At 45.3% G+C, this 25,994-nt stretch overlaps 1 protein-coding gene across 3 annotated transcripts in view; it reads left to right on the forward strand.

Moving 5' to 3' along the window:
- PRKCB (protein kinase C beta) overlaps positions 1-25,994 on the forward strand; it is a 375,621-nt gene that overhangs the window by 269,648 nt on the left and 79,979 nt on the right. For all 3 annotated transcript variants that reach the window (XM_005224690.5, NM_174587.1, XM_015460312.3), the window contains 2 exon segments: positions 2,335-2,431; positions 11,555-11,701. In XM_005224690.5, coding sequence (XP_005224747.1) covers positions 2,335-2,431; positions 11,555-11,701 — 244 coding nt within the window.

The raw sequence follows: 25,994 nt of genomic DNA on the forward strand, positions 1-25,994 counted from the left end.
TAGGAAGTCTTTGGGAGTGAGGAATTTGGGGTTCTTTTTTCGCCCAATGACTTAATTGTCTTTGGAATGTCCCTTTTCCTTCCTCACGCTCATCTCAGTCTGACTAGATGAAAATATCTTTGTGGCCTAGAAACAAATTGAAACCATTTTGTTTATTATAATAATATGAATATCAGTAACAATGATGATGATGCCTTTTATTAAACACTTGCTAAATGCCAGATTTTATTTTCTTGGGCTCCAAAATCGCTGCATGGTGACTGCAGCCATGAAATTAAAAGACACTTGCTCCTTGGAAGAAAAGCTATGACCAACCTAGACAGCATTTTGAAAAGCAGAGACATTACTTTGCCAACAAAGGTCTGTATAGTCAAAGCTATGGTTTTTCCAGCAGTCACACGTGGATGTGAGAGTTGGACCATAAAGAAGGCTGAGCGCCAAAGAATTGATGCTTTTGAACTGTGGTGTTGGAGAAGACTCTTGAGAGTCCCTTGGACTGCATGGATATCCAACCAGTCCATCCTAAAGGAAATCAGTCCTGAATATTAATTGAAAGGACTGATGCTGAAGCTGAAACTCCAGTACTTTGACTACCTGATGTGAAGAGCTGACTCTGATGCCAATAAAGATTGAAGGCAGAAGGAGAAGGGGATGACAGAGAACAAGATGGTTGGATGGCATTACTGACTCAGTGGACATGAGTTTGAACAAGCTCCAGGAGACGAAGGACAGAGAAGCCTTGCATGCTGCAGTCCATGGGGTCACAAGGAGACGGACACGACTGAGTAACAACAAAATGCCAGCCACCAGGCTTATCATCTTACACACATCATCACGTGTCAACTTCACCATGATCCTATGGAAAAGGCTTTTATTCCTGTTTATAGATGAGAAGAATCAAGGCTCGAGGGATCTTCCTAGCTCATTCAATTACCCAAAGAGGCAAGGGAAGAGGTGAAATTTGGACCCAGGCATGGTTTGACTCCAGGACTTGTGTACTTTCTCAGGAGCTTGACTACCAGACACTTTGGGAAGGTGTCTGTGTAGAAAAACAGCATCATTGAGTGAAGTCCATAGTCTTCCAAGCGCTGCCGAGTGCTGAGTGGCAAGGTGGCAGTGTGTTACAGTGGAAGGGAGTAGGAATGCTGGGACAGCGAAATACAGTGATACAGCGTGATACATTAGCCTTCTTTCAGAATCAGAAAGCACTTTCTTGTTGTCAGTCACTAAGTCGTGTCCGATTCTTTACGACCTCATGAATTGCAGCACGCCAGGCTTCTCTGCTTCACTATCTCCTAGAATTTGCTCAAACTCATGTCCGTTGAGTTGGTAATGCTATCTAGCCATCTCAACTTCTCTTCTTGCCCTCAATCTTTCCCAGCATCAAGGTCTTTCCTAATGAGTGGGCTCTTTGCATCAGGCTGCTGAAGTATTGGAGCTTCAGCATCAGTCCTTCCAATGAATAATCAGTTGATTGGTTTGATCTCCTTGCTGTCCAAGGGACTCTCAGGAGTCTTCTCCAGCACCACAATTCAAAAGCATTAGTTCTTCAACACTCAGCTTTCTTTATGGTCCAACTCTAACATCCATTAATGGGCCCCGCAAAATGGATAGAAACAATGACTGTTATAACCAAGAAAATCCTGTGTGTCTATGTGTTTGTACAGGCTGACAAAGAACTTTGCATTCTATAAACATATTTTTTCTGATGTCTTTCTGATGGTTATAAAAATATAAATGAGGGAAGAGATAGGGAGTGTGGAATTGACATGTAAATACTGTTATATTTAAAATGGATAATCAACAGAGTCGTACTGTATAGCACAGGGAACTTTGCTCAATGTTATGTGGCAGCCTGGATGGGAGGGGAGTTTAGGGGAGAATGGACACATGTATGTGTGTGTGTGTATATATATATATATATATATATTTATATGGCTGAGTCCCTTTTCCATCCACCTGAAACTATTACAACATTGTTAATCAGCTATACTCCAATATAAAACAAAAAGTTAAAAAGAAAAGCAAACCTCTTCCTGGAAAACCAACGGGGAATTTGAGTTTTTTGCATATGAGCCACCTGTTCTCCTTGTGTGGCCCTGTAATAAACCTTTCTCTGCTGCAAACAAAAGTTTCTCTGCACATACATACACATAATATACCTACCTACACACACACACCCACCCACCCCCACACACACACAGATACATCCCCAAACCAAACACCCATCAACACATGTTTTTAAAGCAGTTTTCTGTAGACCCCTCTCCCTTATCCTAATCATCAGAATATGAAGTAGCATCATGGATTTTGTCTTTCCTTTGCTCCCTTTAGGTTTAAGTTACTGAGCCAGGAGGAAGGCGAGTACTTCAACGTGCCCGTGCCACCGGAAGGCAGTGAGGGCAACGAGGAACTGCGACAGAAATTCGAGGTGAGATGTCTTTCTTTCAGCATCGGTGGGAACCAGCTGAGTCTGCCTCCGTACTGTTTTTCTTGTTCGTGGTGTGATTTCTACCAAGGCCTTTCACAATCCTGGGCCTTGGAAATGTTGTTCCACCTCCCAGAAAACTACATATCCTTCAAGATCTCAATTAAGTGTTCCCTGCCTTCTGACATCATTCTGCCTCCTTGTCTTCAATCAGATTTAGACCTTTCCTTAAACGTGTTCATTCGCTACCTGGGTCATTTGGATGGTGGCTTGGACAGGAATGTCAGTAACAATGAATGAAAACAGTGGATAAGGTAGTGATTATATTCTGGAAGCTGAGTCAAGTAGGCTTGCTGAGGTCTGGAATTTGGATTTGGATCTGTTGTCGGTGGGATGGTGCTGTATTAACGCATGGAATTAACTGTGCTTGAAATACCTTTGGGTGCATCTTCCCAAGATTAAGAGCCCTTGGCTCTGACCTTGGGCAGTAGCGCTGGTCTGTTTCTACCCCAGGCAAACCCCTTCTCCCCTGTGGGGCCACATAAACTCCATTTTCCAGGAGTTTGGGATGTATATGGGATGCGAAGGTGTGTAGGACATATCCCAGTTTTACAAAGAAAATGCTTTGGGGAAATAGGTTTGAGTTCTTTCATTAAGTGTGTATTGAGTGATTTTAAAGTAGTTTCATAAGGGAAAACTCATTATTTTGTTCACAGGAACTTAATATACGAAGTCTGATGGGAAATCATCAATTCTAGATAAGCAATGATGGTCTACTAACTCTGAAAAATTGTATGAAATATCTAAAATGAAATAGGTTACTGTCATTGTTATTCGTCCAGTAATCACGCAAGCAAATAGAAGCAGAACGTGACCAGGTAAAGTTCTGTGACAGAGAGGTCCATGGTGCTTTGAGAAGATGTAAGAGGGAAATATAACATCTGAGAGGGCAGGGAAGGAGCCTCTGAGGAAACAACACAGGAGGTTAACCAAGTAAAGGGGGAAAAAAGCCTTTCATTCCAAGAGGAGAGCAGATATAAAGGCCCTGTGTTGGGCGATCTGTTGCAACTATGGGATGCTCAAAGATGGCCAGTGTGGCTGGAGCAGAGAGAGCAAAGTCTGAGTTCAAAGTGCGGCTGGGAGGTGGTGGGGGTCAGAGTAGTGCTGGCTTTGGCAAGGGTTTGGGCATTATTCCAAGAACCCTCTTAGAGTCCCCTCAGTTAGATAGAAATAGTACTTGGATCCTGACCCTTGTCTTGAGCCTGCACCCTCCGTAAAACCTGGTGATTGTTCTGACCCAGTGGGACTTCCCATCATGGAAGCAAGTGGAGTAAACATGTTGGCCGTGGGCTCATCAGTCATTCTCCAGGGAACTCGATCACAGGTTCATCCTCACAGGGCCACTCAAGCCCAAATGAGTGGATGAAAGTTAATAACTGGACACTGGGAACTTCCCCGCTGGTCCAGTGGTTAAGAATCCGCCTGCCAATCCAGGGGACACGGATTTGATCCCTGGTCTGACAAGATCCCACGTGCTGCGGGGCAGCTAAGCCTGGACACCACAACCACGGAGTCCACGTGCTGAAAATACTGAAGCCTGAGCCCCTAGAGCCTGTGCTCCACAACAAGAGAAGCCTCTGCAACGAGAAGTCCCAGGACTGCAGCCAAAGAGTAGCCGCTGCTCGCTGCAACTAAAGAAAAGCCCGTGTGCAGCAGCGAAGACCCAGCATAGCCAAAAATAAATAAATAAATAAATAAGAACTGGACACTGATTTTTTTTTTTTTTTAAAAGGTAGGACTGGAGGGCAGGCCTTCCACAGAGCTCTTTCCAGTTCCTTCCCTCAACTTTCTGATGGAGTGGTGTCCGTTTGCTGCGGAGTTAAAAATGTCCTCTTGTGGATGAAAAAAAGAAAATAAGACCAGTGTTTTCTTATATAAAATGAAGTCTCAGTTTTGCAAAATAATTTCTTCTGTCTTAGGGCAGCTGGGGTGACATTTCAGAACACCCAGGAAAACATTTCTTACATGAACAGAGCATTTGTCTGGGCCAGTTATTGGCTTGAAGGAAAGGACTGTTTTATCTGCGTGCAACAAAACGTGTCCCTTTATTTCCTGAAAGAGCCTGCAAACGCTTGTTTATGCCTGAGTGGTAATCGCTCCACACCATAGTTTGTTGATTAAAAAAATGTTTCCAAGAGACCGAAAATTGTTCCCAGACACATAGAGGAATTTCAGTTGACCTTGAACGTGAGAAATGTAATCCCTGTGCAATAACCAATTAGCACCCAGAATGACTCAGAAATTACTTTCAAGCCTCTTATCTGGAGAAATTCTGAGTGACGGTAAAATCGAGCTGCAGAAATTGGCGTAATAGAATTTCATGGTAGGGTGAGCTTGGTGAAGTTACTGCTCGTGGTCTGTTTCAGGACGTCGGAGGAGACCGTTTGGGGACTTCTGTCCGGCCATGGTCTTGCTGATAGGCTGGGGAAAGCTCCACCATTTTGCTTGGTTCCAAATGGGTCTTCTGAGAGTTGTAGACATTTTTTTTGGGTGGTTGATTTTTAAATTTTTTATTAATAGTTATTTTTAATTAATTGATTATTGGTTTACAATAATGGTTTGGTTTCTGTCACACATCAACATGAATTAACCACAGGTGTACATATATCCTTTGCCTCTCCAATATTCCTCCCATTCCCTCCCACCTCCCGCTCATTCCCACCCTTCTAGATTATTCCAGAGTCCCAGTTTGAGTTCCTGAGTCATACAGAAAATTCCCATTGGCTATCTATTTACAGAGAAATTTTTGATTTAATAAAATGCTCACTGCTGCTGCTGCTGCTGCTACTAAGTCGCTTCAGTCTCTCTATGTGCCTTTTATTAAGTGTTTTAGAAGTATTAACTCATATAATTCAATCCTTACAGCCACCTTGACTGGTTGGTACTCCTATCATCCCCCTTTATCTTTTACAGATGAGGAAACTGAGGCCCAGAGAGGTTAAGCAACTTTCTAACATCTCTCAGCTGGTCGCTGTCTCACTTTGAGTTTCCCCAGAAACAGACTCTCAGGATTCAAGTCCACATGGTTTCTTTAGGGGCTTCTCAGGTGGCCCTAGTGGTAAAGAACCTACCTGCCATGCTGGAGACATAAGAGACTCAGGTTCACTCCCTGGGTTGAGAAGATCCCCTGGAGGAGGGAGTGGCAACCCACTCCAGTATCCTTGCCTGGAGAATTCCATGGACAGAGGAACTTGGCAGTGACACCGAGAAGCATCTAGCGTAGTGAGGACGTGAGGCAGGGAGAGGAAGCGAGTTGGGAAAGGATGTACTATCAGCAAGATACCACTGTGGGCAACTGGAGTTTAATCCTGCTTTAGCTGGGGTTTAGCATGGGCCATAGGGTTTCCAGTCAAGGAGCAAGCAGCTGAATTATTATCCACCAGTCCCCCTTCCATCACTGGCTGCTTCTGGGGAATTAGCTTGTCAGCGGTTTCAACTTGGCCTGCCAGTGGACTATACTTGCTCCTGCAGTCAGGAAATGAGCCTGTAGACAGAGTCACAGGTGTCAGCGGCCAGCAGCCCAGGTGTAGAGGGGCGGGGGTCGGGGGGCGCCAAAGGGTCTTGGCTGGATGACTGGGGCTACAGCTGTGCAGCGTAGCCTGTGCTGTTCAGGTGGTTCGAGAGCCAGCTTGCCTATATTTGAGTCCCAGCTCTTCCCTTCCTTGCTGGGTGCTGAAGGCAAGTTACTTTATCTCTGAGCTTTTGATTCCCCATCTGCAAAGTGAGGGTATCATGATACTTCTGCTCTCTGGAGGGTCTGTGGCAGTGAATGAAACAATGCACTTTAAACAGTCTGGGGACTTCCCTGGTGCTCCAGTGACTAAGACTCTGTGCTCCCAGGGCAGGGGTTGGGGTTCCAACCCCTGGTCAGGGAACTAGATCCCGCATGTTGCAGCTAAGACCTGGTGCAGCCAAATAAAAAAATTGAATAAATAAATCAGCCTGGCATGTGATATTATTCAGATGTCAGCCCATCATTATCATCCTCCCAGAATACATACAGAATAAATAATGCTCCAGACCTGCCCCTCCTGGTCTTTGGAAGGGCTGCTTGGGGGTTCAGAGCATCAGCGTGGACTTGTAGTCTACTGGGGTCTCTGCCACCACTGTTGGGTGTGAAAGTGCCCTAGGAGCTCCTTGCAGAGGGTAGGGGTGGTAGAGGAGTTTAGTTTAAGCCAATACAGGCATTCTTCATCTGAAACGGAGCCCTGAAGCCTGGCAGCCCAGGTGCCTTCACCCTCCCCTGGTGCAGCCTGGCAAGAGGCAGGGCTCTTTCTCAGAAGCACCTCTGTCTGCTCTCTCTTTGAGCGCTGAGTCCTGGGGCTCTAAATTGCAGACATGAAAAGGCGACCATTAGTGTATCCTGTTTCTGAAGGCATATTCAGCCCAGCAAGACAGAAGATCATTTAAATTTGGGCCTCAGTTTTAAAATGTGTTTGCTCTTCGATGGAGGACCTTGCTAGGCACGAGGTGGCTGGGAGTTCAGAGGGACACAGGACAGGATTCTTGTTCTCCAAAGATCACAAGCCCAAAAGTGTCTAGGATCTGGGCAGATAACAAGGAGTGGGGAGAGCTTGGTGTGAGACAGCAGGGCTGGTGGTGAGAGCGGTAAATGAGATAAACTGGAGCCCGAATGTCCCGTCTACAGGCACGGTGGCTTATGGATGGGCCCAGTGTTGGCAGATCTACTTCTTTAGAAGAAGCAAGGATTTGGGTTTTTAATATGGTATCTTCACCCCACTCCAGTACTCCTGCCTGGAAAATCCCATGGATGGAGGAGCCTGGTGGGCTGCAGAACCATGGGGTCGCTAAGAGTTGGACACGACTGAGTGACTTCACTTTCACTTTTCACTTTCGTGCATTGGAGAAGGAAATGGCAACCCACTCAAGTGTTCTTGCCTAGAGAATCCCAGGGATGGGGCAGTCTGGTGGGCTGCCGTATATGGGGTTGCACAGAGTCAGACATGACTGAAGTGACTTAGCAGCAGCAGCTCCTAATTTTTAACAGATGTCAAGCAATGTAAATATTAGTGCAGACCAGGCCAACAGGCTATTAGACTTCTGATCTAGCATGTAGAGGCTAAGATAACATGCTTAGTTCAGGCTCTGATCACAAAAAGCCATAGACTGACATTTATTTCTCATAGTTCTGGAGGCTGGAGAGTCTAGGGTCAAGGTGCTGGCAGAATTGTCTGGTGAGAGTCTGCTTCCTGGTCCATAGTCATCTTATCACTGTGTCCTCACATGTGAAAGGGGCAAAGGAACTCTCTAGGGTCTCTTTAATTGGGGCACTAATCCCATCCGTGAGGGCTCCACCCTCATGACCTAATCCCCTCCTGCAGGCCCCACCTCCTAACACCATCACCTTTGAGGGTTAGGATGTCAGCATGTGTCAGCTTTGGGGAGGACACAGACATCCGTCTACAGCATAAGCCCACTTTACCTAAGAGGAAAGTCACACAAGCAAATTGAGATGGAGTGTGGAATTCAGAAGAGAGAAGGTTTCTTGCAGGACTGAGGAATGAAGCTGTTTCCCACTTGCTGCTCCTTGAAGAACAGGAAAAAATTTTTCCTCTAAGCAATCAAAGGGAGAAATGGGAGAGTGAGCATGCCTCACTCCTTCCCCTTCAGGGGGTGTGCTGGGCCCTGCAGGTGGAGGGAAGCAGATCTCAGGGCTGGAACAGGGACTGGGAACCAGGCACGGTCAGGACATGGATCTTCACGGGCTGGAGATTGGAGTGTGTGAATCAGGTGGGCCCCGAGTCAGGGTTCAGAGACATCATAATAAAGCAAGGGGATGGTGGCAGCGGGGAGGGAGATAGTGGGGCAGGAGGGAGGGAGGGGACGTGTTTGGATCAGGACAGCCAGGGAAAATCTCTGGGAGCTGGAGGGTGAGGATTTGGGATGATAGGAAGACATGGCCTCCAAAAGCAATGTGGCTTCTGTTCTAGACTCTTTTCTTTCTTTCTTAAATGCTTTTAAAAAATATGAACTGTTTTTAAAGTCTTTATTGAATTTGTTACAAATTGTTTCTGTTTTATGTTTTGGTTTTTTGACCCCAAGGCATGTGGGATCTTAACTCCCGGACCAGGGATCAAACCCACACTCCCTGCGTTGAAAGGTGAAATCTTAACCACTGGACCACCAGGGAGGTCCCTAAGCTCTTTTCTTGTTTACAGTTTCCCTGGCTATCTGCTTTTAACTACCCCTTCCATGCCTTAACCCTCAAATCCATCTCCAGTTCTTATGTCATTTCTTAACCCGAAACCCACATGATACAACTGCTCACTGGGTATTTATTTACACTGGGTTGTCCCAGAGACACTTAAATCTTGACAAATCTTTATTAAAAAATAACTGGACCAAGAATCCTCTCGAATACCTTGCTAGTAGCCAAAATGCAGAGAAAACACAAATGCCTGTAAACAAGAGAATGATCTTAAACAGTGAATGCTACTCAGCAGTACAAAAGCAAACCACTGATTCGTGCATGCAGCAAATGACGTGAGTGAATTTCAAGACCATTATGATGAGTGAGAGAAGCCAGGCGCGAAAAACGACATACCCCATGGAGGAAAACTTAACACTCTCACAGTACGTCTGATGCCAAGCGTATGGGTTTTCCATCCCAAGAAATTCTCCAGTTCTCTGTGGACACCAACTAGGTGTTCTCCAGTTTAATTCAGTTTGGACACTAGCTGCTCAGAGTCAGCACAAACCTCATAGGTTAAGGGCTCATTCCTACAGGACATCCCCCCTGCAACTTTCTTTTTTTTATTTAATTTTATTTTATTTTTAAACTTTACAGTATTGTATTAGTTTTGCCAAATATCGAAATGAATCTGCCACAGGTATACATGTGTTCCCCATCCTGAACCCTCCTCCCTTCTCCCTCCCCATACCATCCCTCTGGGTCATCCCAGTGCACAAGCCCCAAGCATCCAGTTTCGTGCATTGAACCTGGACTGGCAACTCGTTTCATACATGATATTATACATGTTTCATTGCCATTCTCCCAAATCTTCCCACCCTCTCCCTGTCCAACAGAGTCCATAAGACTGATCTATACATCAGTGTCTCTTTTGCTGTCTCATACACAGGGTTATTGTTACCATCTTTCTAAATTCCATATATATGCGTTAGTATACTGTATTGGTGTTTTTCTTTCTGGCTTACTTCACTCTGTATAATAGGCTCCAGTTTCATCCACCTCATTAGAACTGATTCAAATGTATTCTTTTTAATGGCTGAGTAAGACTCCATTGTGTATATGTACCACAGCTTTCTTATCCATTCATTTGCTGATGGACATCTAGGTTGCTTCCATGTCCTGGCTATTATAAACAGTGCTGCGATGAACATTGGGGTACACGTGTCTCTTTCCCTTCTGGTTTCCTCAGTGTGTATGCCCAGCAGTGGGATTGCTGGGTCATAAGGCAGTTCTATTTCCAGTTTTTTAAGGAATCTCCACACTGTTCTCCATAGTGGCTGTACTAGTTTGCATTCCCACCAACAGTGTAAGAGGGTTCCCTTTTCTCCACACCCTCTCCAGCATTTATTGCTTGTAGATTTTTGGATTGCAGCCATTCTGACTGGCGTGAAATGGTACCTCATAGTGGTTTTGATTTGCATTTCTCTGATAATGAGTGATGTTGAGCATCTTTTCATGTGTTTGTTAGCCATCTGTATGTCTTCTTTGGAGAAATGTCTGTTTAGTTCTTTGGCCCATTTTTTGATTGGGTCATTTATTTTTCTGGAGTTGAACTGTAGGAGTTGCTTGTATATTTTTGAGATTAGTTGTTTGTCAGTTGCTTCATTTGCTCCCCCTGCAACTTTAGACTCCAATTATAAATATGCTGGTCTCCTATTCTCCCCTGATTTCACGGAATTTGTTGCCATTCGGAGGCATCATTTTGCTATTCACAACAGCAAGCCTCTCCCCGATTGCATTGAGGACCAACGTGGGCCTCATCCATCCATTATCCTACAAAATATGTAGCTGGAAACTTTGCTGGTTGTCTGGGATATTGTGGAATATAAGACATACTCCCTGCCCTGGAAGGTTTCCAGTCTGTTGGGAAAACAAGCGAACAGACAGTTAACCTGCAGCATAAATGGAGAGTGAGGTGGATGAAGGGAGCAGATAGGGACGTCTTATCCAGACAGAGAATCCAGGAAGACTTCCCCGAGAAAGTGAGAATGTGGAGCAGAGAATGTGGGTAACTAGGTTGGTGAAGGGGAGAGAATAATCATCCGTACGGGAGCAATAGTAAGTGTAAAGGCTCTGAGGTAGGAGGGCCCTGGGACTCGAGGATGTGAAAGGACAATGAAGCTGGGTTTGTAGGGAAGAAGGACCCAAGAAGTGAAGAGATTGGAAAAGTAGGGAGAGCCTGATCAGACTGGGTCATCTGGGCCCATGAAAGCACCAAGGATCTTAAAAATGCTGGGTCACTACTGAAGCATTTTAAGCTTGGTTGACTTGGTTGAGTGTGAAGGAGCAGAAGTCCCAGTGTGTGTGTTAGCCACTCTTGTCCAACTCCTTGTGACCCCACGGACTGTAGCCCACCAGGCTCCTCTGTCTTTGGAATTCTCCAGGCCAGAATACTGAGGTGGGTTGCCATTCCCTTCTCCAGGGGATCTTCCCAATCCAGGAATCAAACCCGAGTGTCCTCCATTGCAGGAAGATTCTTTACCATCTGAGCCAGGGAAGCCGTGAAAGTCACAGTTGCTGCATGTAAAGCCCAATGTGGAGGGAGCCAGGGTGGGTTGTCCAGGTGAGAGATGATGACAGGTGGAGATGGAAGGAGGAAGGAATTCTCAAGACAGCTGGGAGGAAGCAATGACAGTTTCTGGTGGTGGATGAGACACGAGGGATAAAAGAAACATGGAGGTGCCAAGTCTGGCCTTCACGTTTTGAGTTTGCACTGTGGATACTGGGCTGTGCTTTTCACCGAGTCAGGGGCATAAGTTGCAGGATCCACAGCTTGCCACCGGCGCTTGAGTTTGAACACTTAATGCAGGCATCCTCCAACTCTGACGATGTTTTCTATGTGCTTCTCCCTCCAGAGAGCCAAGATCGGTCCTGGGCCCAAGACTCCTGAAGAAAAGACGACCAACACCATCTCCAAATTTGACAACAACGGCAACAGGGACCGGATGAAACTGACCGATTTTAACTTCCTGATGGTGCTGGGAAAAGGCAGCTTTGGCAAGGTACAGTGTGGCTGGGTGGAGGCACCTGCTGCAGAAGGAACCAGCTAACAAGGCAGGCACATTTGCTGTTCATATGGGGCTTATGTTCCAGGGAGGGAGAGAGTGAAAAGTAAATAGAGCTACACTCCAGTTGGTAACCAGTACTGTGAAGGAAATAAATGGAGTGCTGTGTCACAGGCAGATAAAGAAGGGACCCACTCATGGGACGAATTGAGAGAGTATCTTTGACATAAATACACGACCATGTATAAAGTAGATAGCTAGTGGTTCCCTCTGCTCTACGGCACAGGGAGCTCATCTCTGTGCTCTGTGATAACCTAGAGGGGTGGGATGGGGGGCTGCTGGGAGGGAAGCTCAAGAGGGAGGGGTTTTACATATACTTACAACTGATTTACATTGTTGTACAGCAGAAACTAGCACACCACTGTAAAGCAATTATACTCTGATTAAAAGGTAAGTTTTTAAAAAAGAAAGGACCTACTCAGACTGAGAAAGTGATGTAGAAACTGAGACCTGAAGGTTGAGAATTAACCAGCCATACATTCAGAGACCTAGGAAAGATTGTTTGTGGCAGAGAGAACGGCAAGCGCAAAAGCCCTGAGGTAGGGAAGGGCTGGGCACATTCTAGGCACTGTCAGAGGTGCTGGGCCAAAATGCCATGAGGTGAGAGAGGTTGTGGGATGTGAGGTTGCAGAGGTGGGAGGGGCCTGATCTTGCAGAGCCTTAAGAGCAGTAACGAGGAGTTTGGATTTGACTCACAATGCAGTGGGGAGCCACTGAGAATCTTAAGCAGAGAAGTGACATGATCAGATTCAGTTTTGGAAAAGATCACTCTTGCAGCTGAGAATGGAAGTGGCTCTTTTCAAACAGCCGCATGGTTGAAGGATGTCTCTGGGACTTGTAGAGCGATTCTGGATGCTTTTATAGATACCAGGAGATGCTGTTTTACTGAAGTTGAGATTGCATTATAAGTATTCCTGACTTGTTTAGTGTTGTTTTGAGTCCTTTAATCCCTGTGTGTGCCACCAACACGTCTCACATCAATCTCATTCCATGAACTCAGGTGTGCAAAAAGTATCAAATTTCTTTCCCATCTCTATAGCATAAGTCAAAACTCTGGGAATTATCCTCTACTCCTCCTTGGCCCCCCTCTTACCCCAGGTCCGCATAATAGTGAGTCTAGATAGGTCCTCCTACAAAACATATCATGAATTTACTGAGTTCTCTCCATCTTCACTAATTCAGTCCTAATCTATACCATACATTACCACCTGGACCACTGCAGACGTTCCCAACTGGTTACCCTGCTTCCACTCTGGTGACCTGTAATTAATACACTTCCATGCAGCAGCCATAGTTATTTTTAAAAGCTTTACATTAGGTCAAATCACTCCCCTGCTTAAAATCCTCCAGTGGCTTCATAAACAGAATACATTCTGTCCTGTGTCCTGGGCTTACATCGCTCTTTAAAATCTGGTCCTTGTTCTCTGTTTGATGCCTTCTTTTTCTTTCCTTCTCCCCATCACCCACTGTGCTTGGGCCGCATGGAGGTTCTTTGAAACGTACAAAGCTCCTTCTTCTCTTAGCGCTTCTGTGATGCTGTTCCCTTCCTTTATTATTTGCAGAACTGGCTCTTTCTTGTCATTTCCCTCTCTACTTAGATGTCACCTCTTCTGAGAAGCCTTCCCTGACCACCGCTCAGAAGAGCCATGCATTCGTTCTCCATTATATTTAACTCTCCCAGCACCCACCACCAGCGGATACTTCTCTTGCTTGTCTATTCATTTGTCTCCTCATTCTAAGATCTGAGTTCCACAAGAGCCAGGAGCTGTGTCGTGTTCACCGCCCTACTTCCAGTGCTTGTGGGTTGAATTCATGCAGGACCTAGACTGAATGCATGAATTTTCTCGAAGGGCCACAAGGTCTGTCCTGCTACTGCAGTGAAATAAGAAATCTGAGATGGTGGCACAAAGGTGGAAGAGCCTTGGCAGGGAGTGGGACTAGAGAGTAGGAGCACAGAGTAAGATTGCTGAGCTGCCTGGAGGTCTGGGAGGCTAAAGAATCGGCAGTGGTGATAGCAGAGGTCCATGCCATTGTGTGCTTTTTGCCAGCAGTTCTGAGCGGCCTGAGGGTGGAGACGGAGTAGCGTCAATAGATGGTGGATTTGAGCTAAGTATGGGGATTAGCCCTAGAAGATCACGGTAATAAGGGAGTCAGGGTTTCAGGGGAGAGGGATATCCACTGCAGATCCAACAGAGGCTGTTCTAATAGGTACTCAGGAAAACTGTACTGAATAAATGAGTAACAGTGGCATCTAGACCAGAGGAAGTCATAGCAGGAAGAGGTTTATCACCTTGGTGTGGGAAAGAAGTCTAGAGGCCTAGGGATGAGAAACAAGTGGATGAGGCCATGAGATTTTTTTTTTTTTAAGGAGAAAGGGGTTAGATTCTAAAACCCTGGCTCTTGCTCTTTTGTGGATGTTCTGCTCGCTCTTTCTGGAAGCTTTTTAGTTTTTAAGATTTATTTACTCGACGGCACTGAGCCTTAGTTGTAGCTTGTGCTGTGCGTAGTCTCTCAGTCGTGTCCGACTCGGCGACCCTGTGGACTATAGCCTGCCAGGCTCCTCTGTCCATGGGGATTCCCCCAGCAGGAATACTGGAGTGGGTTACCATGCCCTTCTCCAGGGGCATAAAAGGGGTCCTTATTGTGGCATTCGAACATTTAGTTGCCACGTGCAGGATCTATGTCCCTGACCAGGGATTGAACCTGAGTCCCCTGCATTGGGAGCACGGAGTCTTAGCCACTGGACCACGAGGGAAGTCCCAAGGCCAGGAGATTTAAAATGCTAGCTCTTGGGGCATGTGGATTTCAAAGATGGGGTGGTTTCCATGATGACAAGGAGGAAGGTGGCCTACATGAAGAAGAGGTTCTAATAAGCTGAGGCTGTCAGGCAGTTTTAAAAATTAAATTACATTTTTAATAAGTAGTATATTCCCATGGTTCATAATGAAAAGGATATTAGAAGGATAAACACTGAGAAGTCTTGCTCCCACCCAAGTTCACATCCTTCTGTGCCCCCTCCCTGCTACTGCCCCTCCATATATAAGCTGTTTCGTTGATTTAATTTGCATCTTTCCAGTTTTCTCCCTGCTAATTTAACAAATATAAATATGCATGTTTATTCTTGTCCTTGTTGTCTCAAAAGTTAGCAGACTGCACACACAGTTCTTCACCTTTTGGATCACTCAACAAATGGGAAAGGTTTTTCTTTGGCCGTGCTGCGTCTTCATTGCTGTGTGGGCTTTTCTCTAGGTGCGGCAAGGAAGGGCTACTCTCTGGGTGCGGTGGGCAGGCTTCTCATTGGGGTGGCTTCTCTTGTGGTGGAGCACTGGGCTCTAGGGCGCTTGGGCTTCAGTCATTGCTGCTCCCGGGCTCTAGAACCCAGGCTCAGTAGTTGTGGTGCTCAGGCTTGGTTGCTTCTCAGCATGTAGGATCTTCCCAGACCAGGGATCCAACCTGTGCCCAATTAGCAGGTGGATTCTTTACCGCTGAGCCACCAGGGAAACCCTGATTGGAAAGTTTTTGAGGAGTGGAAGTTCCAGAGGGTGTTGCAAAAAGGACTAGGTTTGGGGGGGGTGTAGAGGAATTGGAGAGCAGGTCCTTGGGGAATAGTGAGGGAATTAGAATAAATCATGCATTTCCATGGAAACGGTTATAATAATTGAGAGTTCTGTTCCAGTCTGGGATGTGGCATCAAATGAATCACAGAGGAAAACAACAGTATGTCATGAAAGCAACTAGAATAACAAAAACCTCTGCCATCCTTTAAAGCGTAGAGCAATCCTGGGCAACTCACGTTTTGCCAACCACGGTTTTAGACAAATGTGGTTTTATATTTGAATGTCTACTTTTTACCATTTTGTTATCTTGTAGGCTATATACATTAAATCCCATACATGGAAGAACAAGGCAGCAGTAGTGCTCCCCCTTCCAAAGATGAAAGACTTGGACCTTTGGGTAATCTGTTCACACGTCCCCTCCCCCAGGCCCACAGTGTAAGATGTGGCTCAGAAAAGCCTGCTGTTCAGCACGGCACTAATTTGTGGAGTGACTAGAGAGTGACACACGCGTTTTGCTAAGACCTGTGAAAATGAAGCAAGGGACAAAGCAAGTGTGAAGGCCGTTGAGTTCCAAATGAGTAAACTCTGTTGCAAAAACTTGAACAGGAGGCACAGTTTGGAGAGTTCGTTTGCTTTCCTGGCCATGAGAGAGTGTTTCCCAGGAGGGTCATCGTACGAGGGCAGGGCATCTCAGCATCTCTGGCTTTCTTGGAGACGGATGCCCTCTAGGACTCTTGTTACAGAGCATTTGCATGTATTATTTTGTTATTTAATGTTTATTTTTATAGTTTGATCCTTCGTTCTATTTATTACGATTTCTTTTTTTATATATTTGTGTATCTGCTGGGCTGTGTCGAGTCTCAGCTGTGGCATGTAGCATCTTCATTGCGGCGCGCAGACTCTGTAGTTGAGGCACGTGGGCTCTGGAGTGCGAGGGCTCAGTGGTTGCGGTGCATGGGCTTTGTTGCTTCTCAGCACGTGGGATCTTAGTTCCCTGACCAGGGATCGAACCCTTGTCCCCTGCATTGCAAGATGTATTCTTAACTACTGGACCACCAGGAAAGTCCCTTTTATGATTTCTTGAACCTTCGATTTCTGCTTTGCCAACCTTTACACTTTTCAAGAATTTAACCTCTGTGGTTGTCGAGTGATTTCTGTGGTTAAAATTGTGCAGCAGATATGTGAATTGGACAGATGGGCACTGTCCAGACCAATTATACAAGGGAAGTTTATGAAGTAAGCAGGGAAAGTCCCTGATCAGGTATATATGTGTGTGTGGTCTTTGTGTGCTCAGTCCAGCTCTTTGTGACCCCATGGACTGTAGCCCGCCAGGCTCCTCTGTCCATGGGAGTCTCCAGGCAAAAATACTGGAGTGGCATGCCATTTCCTCCTCCCAGGAATCTTCCCAACCCAGAATCAAACCTGCGTCTCCTGCAGTTCCTGCATTGCAGGCAGATTCTTTACCACTGAGCCACTTGGAAAGACCTGGTAAGGTATATACACAGCGCAAATGCAACTATTTACATTGTAAACTTGATTCCCCTAATTCTGAAGTACTAGAAGATAAACGGGTTTCCCAGGTGGTGCTAGTGGTAAAGAACCCACCTGCCAGTGCTGGAGACATAAGAGACACAGGTTCAATCCCTGGGTCAGGAAGATCCCCTGAAGGAAGGCATGGCAACCCCCTCCAGTATTCTTATCTGGAGAATCCTATGGACAGAGGAGCCTGGAGGGCTACAGTCCAGAGGATCATGCAGAGTTGGACAAGATTGAAGCAGCTTAGCATGCACGCATGCACGCCTGCACCGTGATGAATATCCATTGAATATTTAATTAATGCTAATATCACTTGCCTTCTGACACTTCAGATGTGCTTGTGGTAATGATTTGTCTGATCCAGATCTTTTTAGAAAATTATGCGGGGAAGTTTGAGTGAGGGTTTTCTTATTATTTCCTTATACTTGTGGACTCTTGCTCATGGAGGGTACTGGCCAACTGGGGGACTTCGGGGTGTAGGGAGGGCAGGTACATGTCATGGTGGACATATAGGTAACATAAAAAAGCTCAAATCCAGCAGCACAAAAGATCTATCACAGGAAATGATCAGAAGTAGAAAAAATGAAAATAGCCCAAATGTTCATCAGTAGTATGAAAGTTAAACGTATAATGGTGTATCCATGATACTTTCAAAAGAATATGGTCTTTCTATCTTTCATATCTCTGTTTGTCATTGTGGACAGACATCCATGACACAGTATCAAGTAAAAATAGAAGCAAACCACAGAACGCTATGATTAGTGGTGTAACATAAACTGTACACAGAATCATTTTATTTAGGTAATATACTCAGAGACCCTACTCTCACTGGACTTCCCCCCAACATTTTATCAGGAAAAAATGTTAAAAATATAGAAAAGTTGAAAGAATTATACAGTAAGCATCCGTAATACCCAGTACCTAGATTCTACATTTAGCATTTGACTATATATGCTTTTTTGCTTTTTAAATATTTATTTGTTTGGCTGCATCGGGTCTTAAGTTGCGTCTTGCAAGATCTTTCATTGCAGCTCTTGGGCTTGCTAGTTATGGCTCAGGGGCCTAGTTGCTGTGCTGCATGTGGGATCTTAGTTTCCTGACCAGGGATCGAACCTGCATCCCTTGCTTTGGAAGGCAAAGCACTTAACCACTGGACCACCAGGGAAGTCCCTGACTGTATATATGCTCGATCACATGTCCATCCTTCTTTTTGTCTCTACATTAACCTATCTTTAATGCATTTCAAACCAAAATGCAGACATCAGTACACTTGACCCTGAATTCTTCAGCACGCACCTCATTTCACCAGAATTTAATATTTGTTTTTGATCATTTTAAGGTAAAATTTGCACACAACAAAATGCATGAAGTAGCATGTCATTCTGTGAATTTTGAAAAATGCATGCTTAAAAACCTAATGGGAATATAAACATTAATCAAAAAACTTCACACTAAACAGATGTAAAGTACAACTGTGATGTTTGCTGTATGCTGGGAGAACCTGAGGGAGTGGGCTTGGCTCTGGCTGCAGTCAGGAAAGGCTTCTTGGAGAAAGAGGCTCTTGAGTTTTACCTAAAGGATGAGCTAAGTTAACTGTGCCAAGAGGGGAGGGAGTAAATGGAAAATCTCAGAATGTCTCTTCTGGGACTCTCCTGGTGGTTGAGTGGTTAAGACTCCATACTTCCAATGCAGGGTCCGTGGTTTCAATCCCTGGTTGGGGAACTAAGATCTCATATGTGGCATGGCCAAAAATGAAAAAAAAAAAAAAAAGTCTCTTCTTCCTGACCCCACAGCAAGCCCAGCCTGGTTAATCTGTGTGGCAGCCAAACACATAAGCTAGGTAGGGTAGATTCAGTTGTCATAGCAAACAGACCCCCTAAATCTGTACTGATTCAGACACAATAGAAGTTCAGTGTTCATTCATGCAAAGTCCAAGACGGGTGTTTCTGGCCTTGCCCACGCTCTCCATCTGGTGATTAAGTGACCCAGGTTCCTTCCATCCTACATGGCTCCATCAGTCCCTACAGCCTTGTTTTTGTCTGTACTCAGAGAGCAGAGGGGGAAAGAGTACAGAGGAGGCACAAGCTGCTTTTTAAAAGCCCTGATGTGGATGTGGTACCCGTCACTTCTGCCTACACGCTGTTGCAGAGAATTCAGTCACGTGCCTCAGAGCAAGGGATGCTGGGAGAGCAGTTTTGGTGGGAGGATAGTGGCTTCAGCCATAATCCCTACTTTTCAGCTCTGGTTGGAATTTTTCTCGATGACAAGAAAGACCTTCTGACTTTAACCTTTAGAACTCCTCATTTTTCATGCCCCACAAACAAAAACCATTAAGCCTCTCTTGATGACATTTCCTTGTGTTCAAATCATGGAACATGCCAGGTGTGAGTCCTGCTTTTCCTGAAGCATAGCATAAGCCAGGAATAAATCAAGTAGGAAGAAGTCAGCAGCTTATGAAATTAAAAGGAAAAGTGGAAAGTCTTTGGAAAAGCAGGTATTACTTTTATCTCTTCAAAAAGCTCCATTCAAGTCTTTTGCTTTAAATGCATCGAAGATGATCAAAAATAAAAAGCCAAGAGGTGAGAGACAAAACCATTCAGCTTCTTCTAGTGTTTGACTTTCCTCGAGTAATGACCAAGAGGCTGATGATACTAAGTGTCTGAATGTCACTGAGGCAGCTGTTGGGGGTTAACCCAGTGGCCCCCGGAGACTCAGTATTTGTGTACCACTCTCCAGGGTGCTGACGCCATCTCCCATAGCTCAAGATTCAGACTGTATAACAGGGTTGAGTATAGCCTTGACCAAGTTTCCCAGCTATTAGCTATTCATGCACCTGTAATTTTTTGAAACATGTATGTACTTCCTTTATATTATCTTAAATATTTTTTCTTTAAATGATTTAGTTGACTTCCTTCTCTTCTTCTTAGCATTGCCCTAAGTGATAATGTGTCTGAAATCACAGGCTTGATCTAGCAGTTACATATTTGTTTTAATATATCTCAGGAGAACGTATTAAAAGAAAAGTAATTTTGTCCTTGTATTGCTGATGGTACAAATACCACATTTTACAAAAAGAAAACTGTCTTAAAGGTCTTTCACTCACATGAAAATTTGGTACTTCAACTACCATTGTATTCCTAAGAACATGAAGACTTCTGTTGCATTTTTGTTTATCTCCAGAAGGTACAGAAAGTCTCTGATCTTTCCTCTCCCCTATATCCTCTCCTTTAGATAAGGAGCATGCTCACCATTTCCTGAGTCCTTCAAGATGTTTTCTGTGATCTTGACTTTCTCTTTCTTGTCCTTTACTCACTGACTATATCAGAGAATCAAACTGCTCTTTTGAGATTTGCTGCCTCCACTTCCTTCCCACTCACCTCTGCCTTGTCCTTTTGCCCTGTGACATCTACCCTCAGCAACCTCTGTTTCACCCATTATCAGTGATCGCATAGCTCCTAACTCTCCAGATCTGAGCGTGAAGCATGGCGGCTGCTTATGAAAGCAGCAGGCAGACATGAGGGAAAGGAACTGGGGCTAAGGTTGGAACCAATACCTGGAAGAAGTCATCATTTTTATAATAACTGCCTGCTGATGGCATAATTAAGGATTTATTCATTCAACAAGTATTAATTGATCATTCACTATGTGTCAGGCAGCCTTATAGGTGATGCTGAAAGCTCAGTTTCTCCATACATCAGTGCCGAATCAAATCTTGGAGACAGAGTTTTGGGTGGAGAAGGCAATGGCACCCACTCCAGTACTCTTGCCTGGAAAATCCCATGGATGGAGGAGCCTGGTGGGCTGCAGTCCATGGGGTCACTAAGAGTCAGACACACTGAGCGACTTCACTTTCACTTTTCACTTTCATGCATTGGAGAAGGAAATGGCAACCCACTCCAGTGTTCTTGCCTGGAGAATCCCAGGGACGGGGGAGCCTGGTGGGCTGCCATCTATGGGGTCGCACAGAGTTGGACAAGACTGAAGCGACTTAGCAGTAAAGAATATGTTTATTGCTTTTCCAGGCAAAGGGGGACACAGCAGGCTAATGCCGTCTGAACCACATGCCCCACTTGGGGAAGATAGTGACAAGTTTTACAGTAATTGTTCACAGAGGCCGTGATCAAGCTTGTGGATATTCTTCTAATGGGTTGGTGGTGAGATAAGTAGGAGTCAACATCACCGACCTTCAGTCCAGCTGGTCTGGGGTCTTGTGGGCAGCATACCATCATTAATTATTAACTTCTCCCACCTGGACGGGGTTTCAGTATCTGCAAAATAGCTTAAAGATATTGTTGTGTGTATCCCTTGATGCGGAAACAGGACCTTGCCCCAAGGCTGCTCTCCACTGTTTCTCCCTGGTCTCGCATCCCCTCCCCTCCCTAATTAACAACTGCTTGAGTCTGCCCATTGGAACTCAGGGAAGGTCATGTAGGTCAAATGAAGGTTGTTTCCTATAATCAAAGAAGTGGGGGACACAGAAAGACCTTGTGCCCACAAGCCCCACAGGGCCCTGCACGGTACCATAAGTGCAGAGAAAATGACTGTGAACAAAACAGGCAAAATTATCTGCCCTTGTGGAACATGTATTCTCGTGGTGGTGGTAGTGAAGAGGCTGATGCTATCGCCTAACATTCTGAGTCCTCACTCAATGCCAGGCTTGTTGTAAGGGCTTTGTATGTATTGGCTTCTGCTTCTGCTTTAATATAGTTGCTAATATCCCCATTGTACAGTTGAGGAAATGAGATGCAGGCAGTTGAAATAAATGTCAGAGAGCTAGTCAGTGGCATTTAACAGACCGGGTTTGGTTTGAATACGTGTGATCAGAGGCTCTTAACTGCTTGATACTTTTAACACCTGTATTTCTAGTTTCTACAGTGGTAGTCTCAGTGCAGTTCAGTTCAGTCGCTCAGTCGTGTCCGACTCTTTGCATGAACTGCAGCACGCCAGGCCTGCCTGTCCATCACCAACTCCCGGAGTTCACTCAAACTCACGTCCATCGAGTCGGTGATGCCATCCAGCCATCTCATCCTCTGTTGTCCCCTTCTCCTCCTGCCCTCAATCCCTCCCAGCATCAGGGTCCTTGATGAGTCAACTCTTCGCATGAGGTGGCCAAAGTACTGGAGTTTCAGCTTTAGCATCATTCCTTCCAAAGAACACACAGGACTGATCTCCTTTAGAATGGACTGGTTGGATCTCCTTGCAGTCCAAGGGACTCTCAAGAGTCTTCTCCAACACCACAGTTCAAAAGCATCAATTCTTCGGCGCTCAGCTTTCTTCACAGTCAAACTCTCACATCCATACATGACCACTGGAAAAACCATAGCTTTGACTAGACAGAGCTTTGTTGGCAAAGTAATATCTCTGCTTTTGAATATGCTATCTATGTTGGTCATAACTTTCCTTCCAAGGAGTAAGAGTCTTTTAATTTTATGACTGCAGTCACCATCTGCAGTGATTTTGGAGCCCAAAAACATAAAGTCTGACACTGTTTCCACTGTTTCCCCATCTATTTCCCATGAAGTGATGGGACCGGATGCCATGATCTTCGTTTTCTGAACGTTGAGCTTTAAGCCAACTTTTTCACTCTCCTCTTTCACTTTCATCAAGAGGCTTTTGAGTTCCTCTTCACTTTCTGCCATAAGGGTGGTGTCATCTGCATATCTCAGGTTCTTGATATTTCTCCTGGCAATCTTGATTCCAGCTTGTGCCTCTTCCAGCCCAGCGTTTCTCATGATGTACTCTGCATAGAAGTTAAATAAGCATGGTTGTCTCACCATGTCACAAATGTATTCTAGAAGGTTAACTGTTAACCCCTCTTATTTTCTCATCCTCCACCCCCTTCTCTTTCCCTCCAAGTGTAAGCAGAGTTTGCATGCCTTGTTTTCAGACTGAGCCTCTGCCGTTAGACGGACGGCATGCCCATCATGCTGGAAGGCTCCTGGTGTTCTGTTCTCCTTCCTCGCTCCGTGTTTGTCGATCACCATCTATGTGCCAACGCTCGTCAGCAGGGATTCCTAGGAAGGGCTCCTGAGAATTCACTTCTCTCTTCTAGTGTCTGCACCTCTCACCTCCTCTGCAGGGTTTGCTCGTGAGATCCTCCGAGTCTGGGAGGCATCTCCAGTGTGTGCAGTAACTTTTCAGCTGGTTTCTTTCAACCGTCAACTTTCATTTCTTCTAACCCTCACCAGCTCTGTCAGCCATCCCCACCCTATACAGTTCCACTCACCCATCTCCATTGCCTCCATTGAGCTCATACCAATTGCCAGGGACCATGCTATTTTTAAAAATGATTTTATTTGTTAATTTTTGACTGTGCTGGATCTTCATTGTGGGGTTTTCTCTAGTTGTGGCGAGGACGGGCTGCTCTAGTTGCTTGCACAGGCTTCTTACTGTGGTAGCCTCTTGTTGCAGAGCATGGGCTCTAGACCACCGGATCAATAGTTGTGGTGCATGGGCTTAGTTGCTTCAAGACATTGGGATCTTCTGGGACCGGGGATCAAACCTGCGTCTCCTGCATCGGCAGGCAGATTCTTTACCACTGAGCCACCAGGGAAGCCCCCAAGCTATGGGTTTACATGGATCACATGTATTAATTCTCACCACAGCCCTGCTAGGTAGTTACTGATATTAACCCTATTAGACCTATTTGAAAACTGTAAGTCAGAGAGGCTGAGCGACCTCCCCGAGACCACACAGCTAGGAGGAGGCAAGACCAGGGCTTGAAGTCAGGTTTTATGATTCCAGTTACCTCTTTCCTTCTCTAACAGCACTCTTCTCTACTTTGGGGTCCACTCATCTCCACCACACTGTTAGTCTTTTTTGAAACCATTTAAAATGAAGACTTTATGGGCTTCTCCTTACATCATGAAAAAAAAAAGTGTAAAACTCTATTTTACAACTGATTCAAGGACAAATATATTAAAATTGCATGTTAAAGCATCTTCTTCAGCTTAAAAGTTAATTTTTTCCCCTTGTGATTTGGAAAGAAATGAAAAATACTTTCATGAGCCCCTGAAAAGATCGTGGTCCCCAGTGTGCTTGAAGTTGGCCCTGGCTGCTGACACCAGTGCCCCAACAGTGCAACCTTCAAGCTCTCTCCCCAAAAGCTGCCGGGGTACTTAACTAGCATGTGCTTTGAGTTTGGGCAAGAGAGAGAAAAATGCAGAGCTCCACCCCCAGACTCTAGTGTCTTCTCCTGGATCCCAGTAAAGCATTGAGTTACCCCAGGAAGAAATTGCCTGAAGAGATGAAAAGGCAGTTTAGTTTCTACCGGTAACAAAGGCCTTTTCTGAAGTCTCGGAGCTCCCGTTGTGGGAGTCTATCCTAATTTTAATCTCATTAGTGGTATGGATTCACACGCACACATATACATCCATACATTAGAAGTGGTTATATAATCCTACAGACAAAAGCTCTTCCCTTTACTTCAACCTGCTCTGCTATCTTCCTGCACCATATGGTGAGTCTTTTTATCATATGGTTCACAGATAGCTCAAAGTCTTTGCTACCTGTTCCCTTAATCCTTTTCCAGAGAACCTTTTGACATTTGCTGTCTGATCTTGGATTCCTGCCTTCTCTTTGGTTCTATCCCAATTATGGCTCCTTCCTCCCAGCCCCCAGTCTTTCGTATGCAATTCTTATTGCTGAGTATTTTTGCCAACTCATCTTCCCAAGTCACTTTCTGAATTCGTCCAGGTCTCTCATCAATGAAGTGACTTGCTGCTTTTCCGTAGCCCCGATTTTCACCCCTTGTGTGTGGAGCTCAGTCGCTCAGTCATGTCCGACTCTGCGACCCCATGGACTGTAGCCTGCCAGGCTCCTCTTTGAAAGGATTTCCCAGGCAAGAATATTGGAGTGGGTTGCCATTTCCTCCTCCAGGGAATCTTCCTGACCCGGGTATTGAACCCACATCTCCTGCATCTCCTGCATTGGCAGACAGATTCTTTACCACTGAGCCACCATGTAAGCCCCAGTTCACCCCTCAGGAGATAGTACATTACAGAACAAGAAAGTATAAGAGTCTATTTTCCCAATAAAATGAATTATATCAAAGAAAGTGAAACATTTGGAATTTCAAGTTTTCTTGTCAAGCCAGAGTGAGGAAAGGGGGGATTTATTGGGCAGACACAGCCTATTTTCCCCAACTTCCAAAGGCAGGAAGTGCAGCTGGGATGAGAAGCTTCCAGGAATCCAGCCATTATTGTCTTCATCCTGGGGAACCCCCGTCTGTCACCCCAGCTTCTTGCTGATGTCTCTTGTTCTGACTGTGCCTCAGCAACACCTCCCTCAGCCTTCCAGCACTTCTCCATTCTCAATCGAATCCCCAAATCTAGAACAGCCTAGAATTTAAAGCCCTAGGAAAAAGACTGATGGGCCAATATGGCTCAGGGATCATGAGATCCAGTTAGCTTTGGCCGGGAGGACAGGTCACTTTTCCAACCATCTGTCAGGAAGGACAACAGGAATGGACTGTCTGAAAAGCAGCTGTGGTCTGGGAAGCTCCTCAAAGAGAAGGAAGAAAATGCTGGGCTGCATGGCACATGGGCCTGTGTTCCCTTCCGATCTGTAGATTCTTCAAAACATTGCCTGGCTCTTTGGGGAAAATAATAAAAAGTTAAATCTAGTTCTCTTACGAAGGGTCAGATAGAGCCTATTAACATGGGATCTCTGTTTCAGGCGATAATTCATGGCCTCTGGTCCAATTAATGTGCTGTCATAGTTCACCCTCTGCGCATCCATCTCAACCGCATCTTTACTTGCTATTTCAGAAATTCTTGTCCTGTTAAGATGAATCCCTGTTTACTAAGCATAACCCATAATCTTTTCTACAACAAACATGATTGCAGAGGCCTATAGATTATAATCCAATGCCCATGGTAAATATTTGGAATGTACAAGTATGGATGGTTAATATAACTAAGCATGCCATAGTTTGTTCAATCCTTACCAGTCCCTTGGTTCCATTTCATATTATGTATTGTGGTGCTAGTGGTAAAGAACCCACCTGCCAGTGCAAGAGACAGTTCAGTCCCTGGATCGGGAAGATGCCCTGGAGAAGGGCATGGCAACCCACTCCAGTATTCTTGCCTGGAGAATCCCATGGACAGAGGAGTCTGGTGGGCTACAGTCCATAGGGT

This window comes from Bos taurus, chromosome 25, assembly GCF_002263795.3.
Source record: "Bos taurus isolate L1 Dominette 01449 registration number 42190680 breed Hereford chromosome 25, ARS-UCD2.0, whole genome shotgun sequence".
NCBI classification, from domain to species: Eukaryota; Metazoa; Chordata; class Mammalia; order Artiodactyla; family Bovidae; genus Bos; species Bos taurus.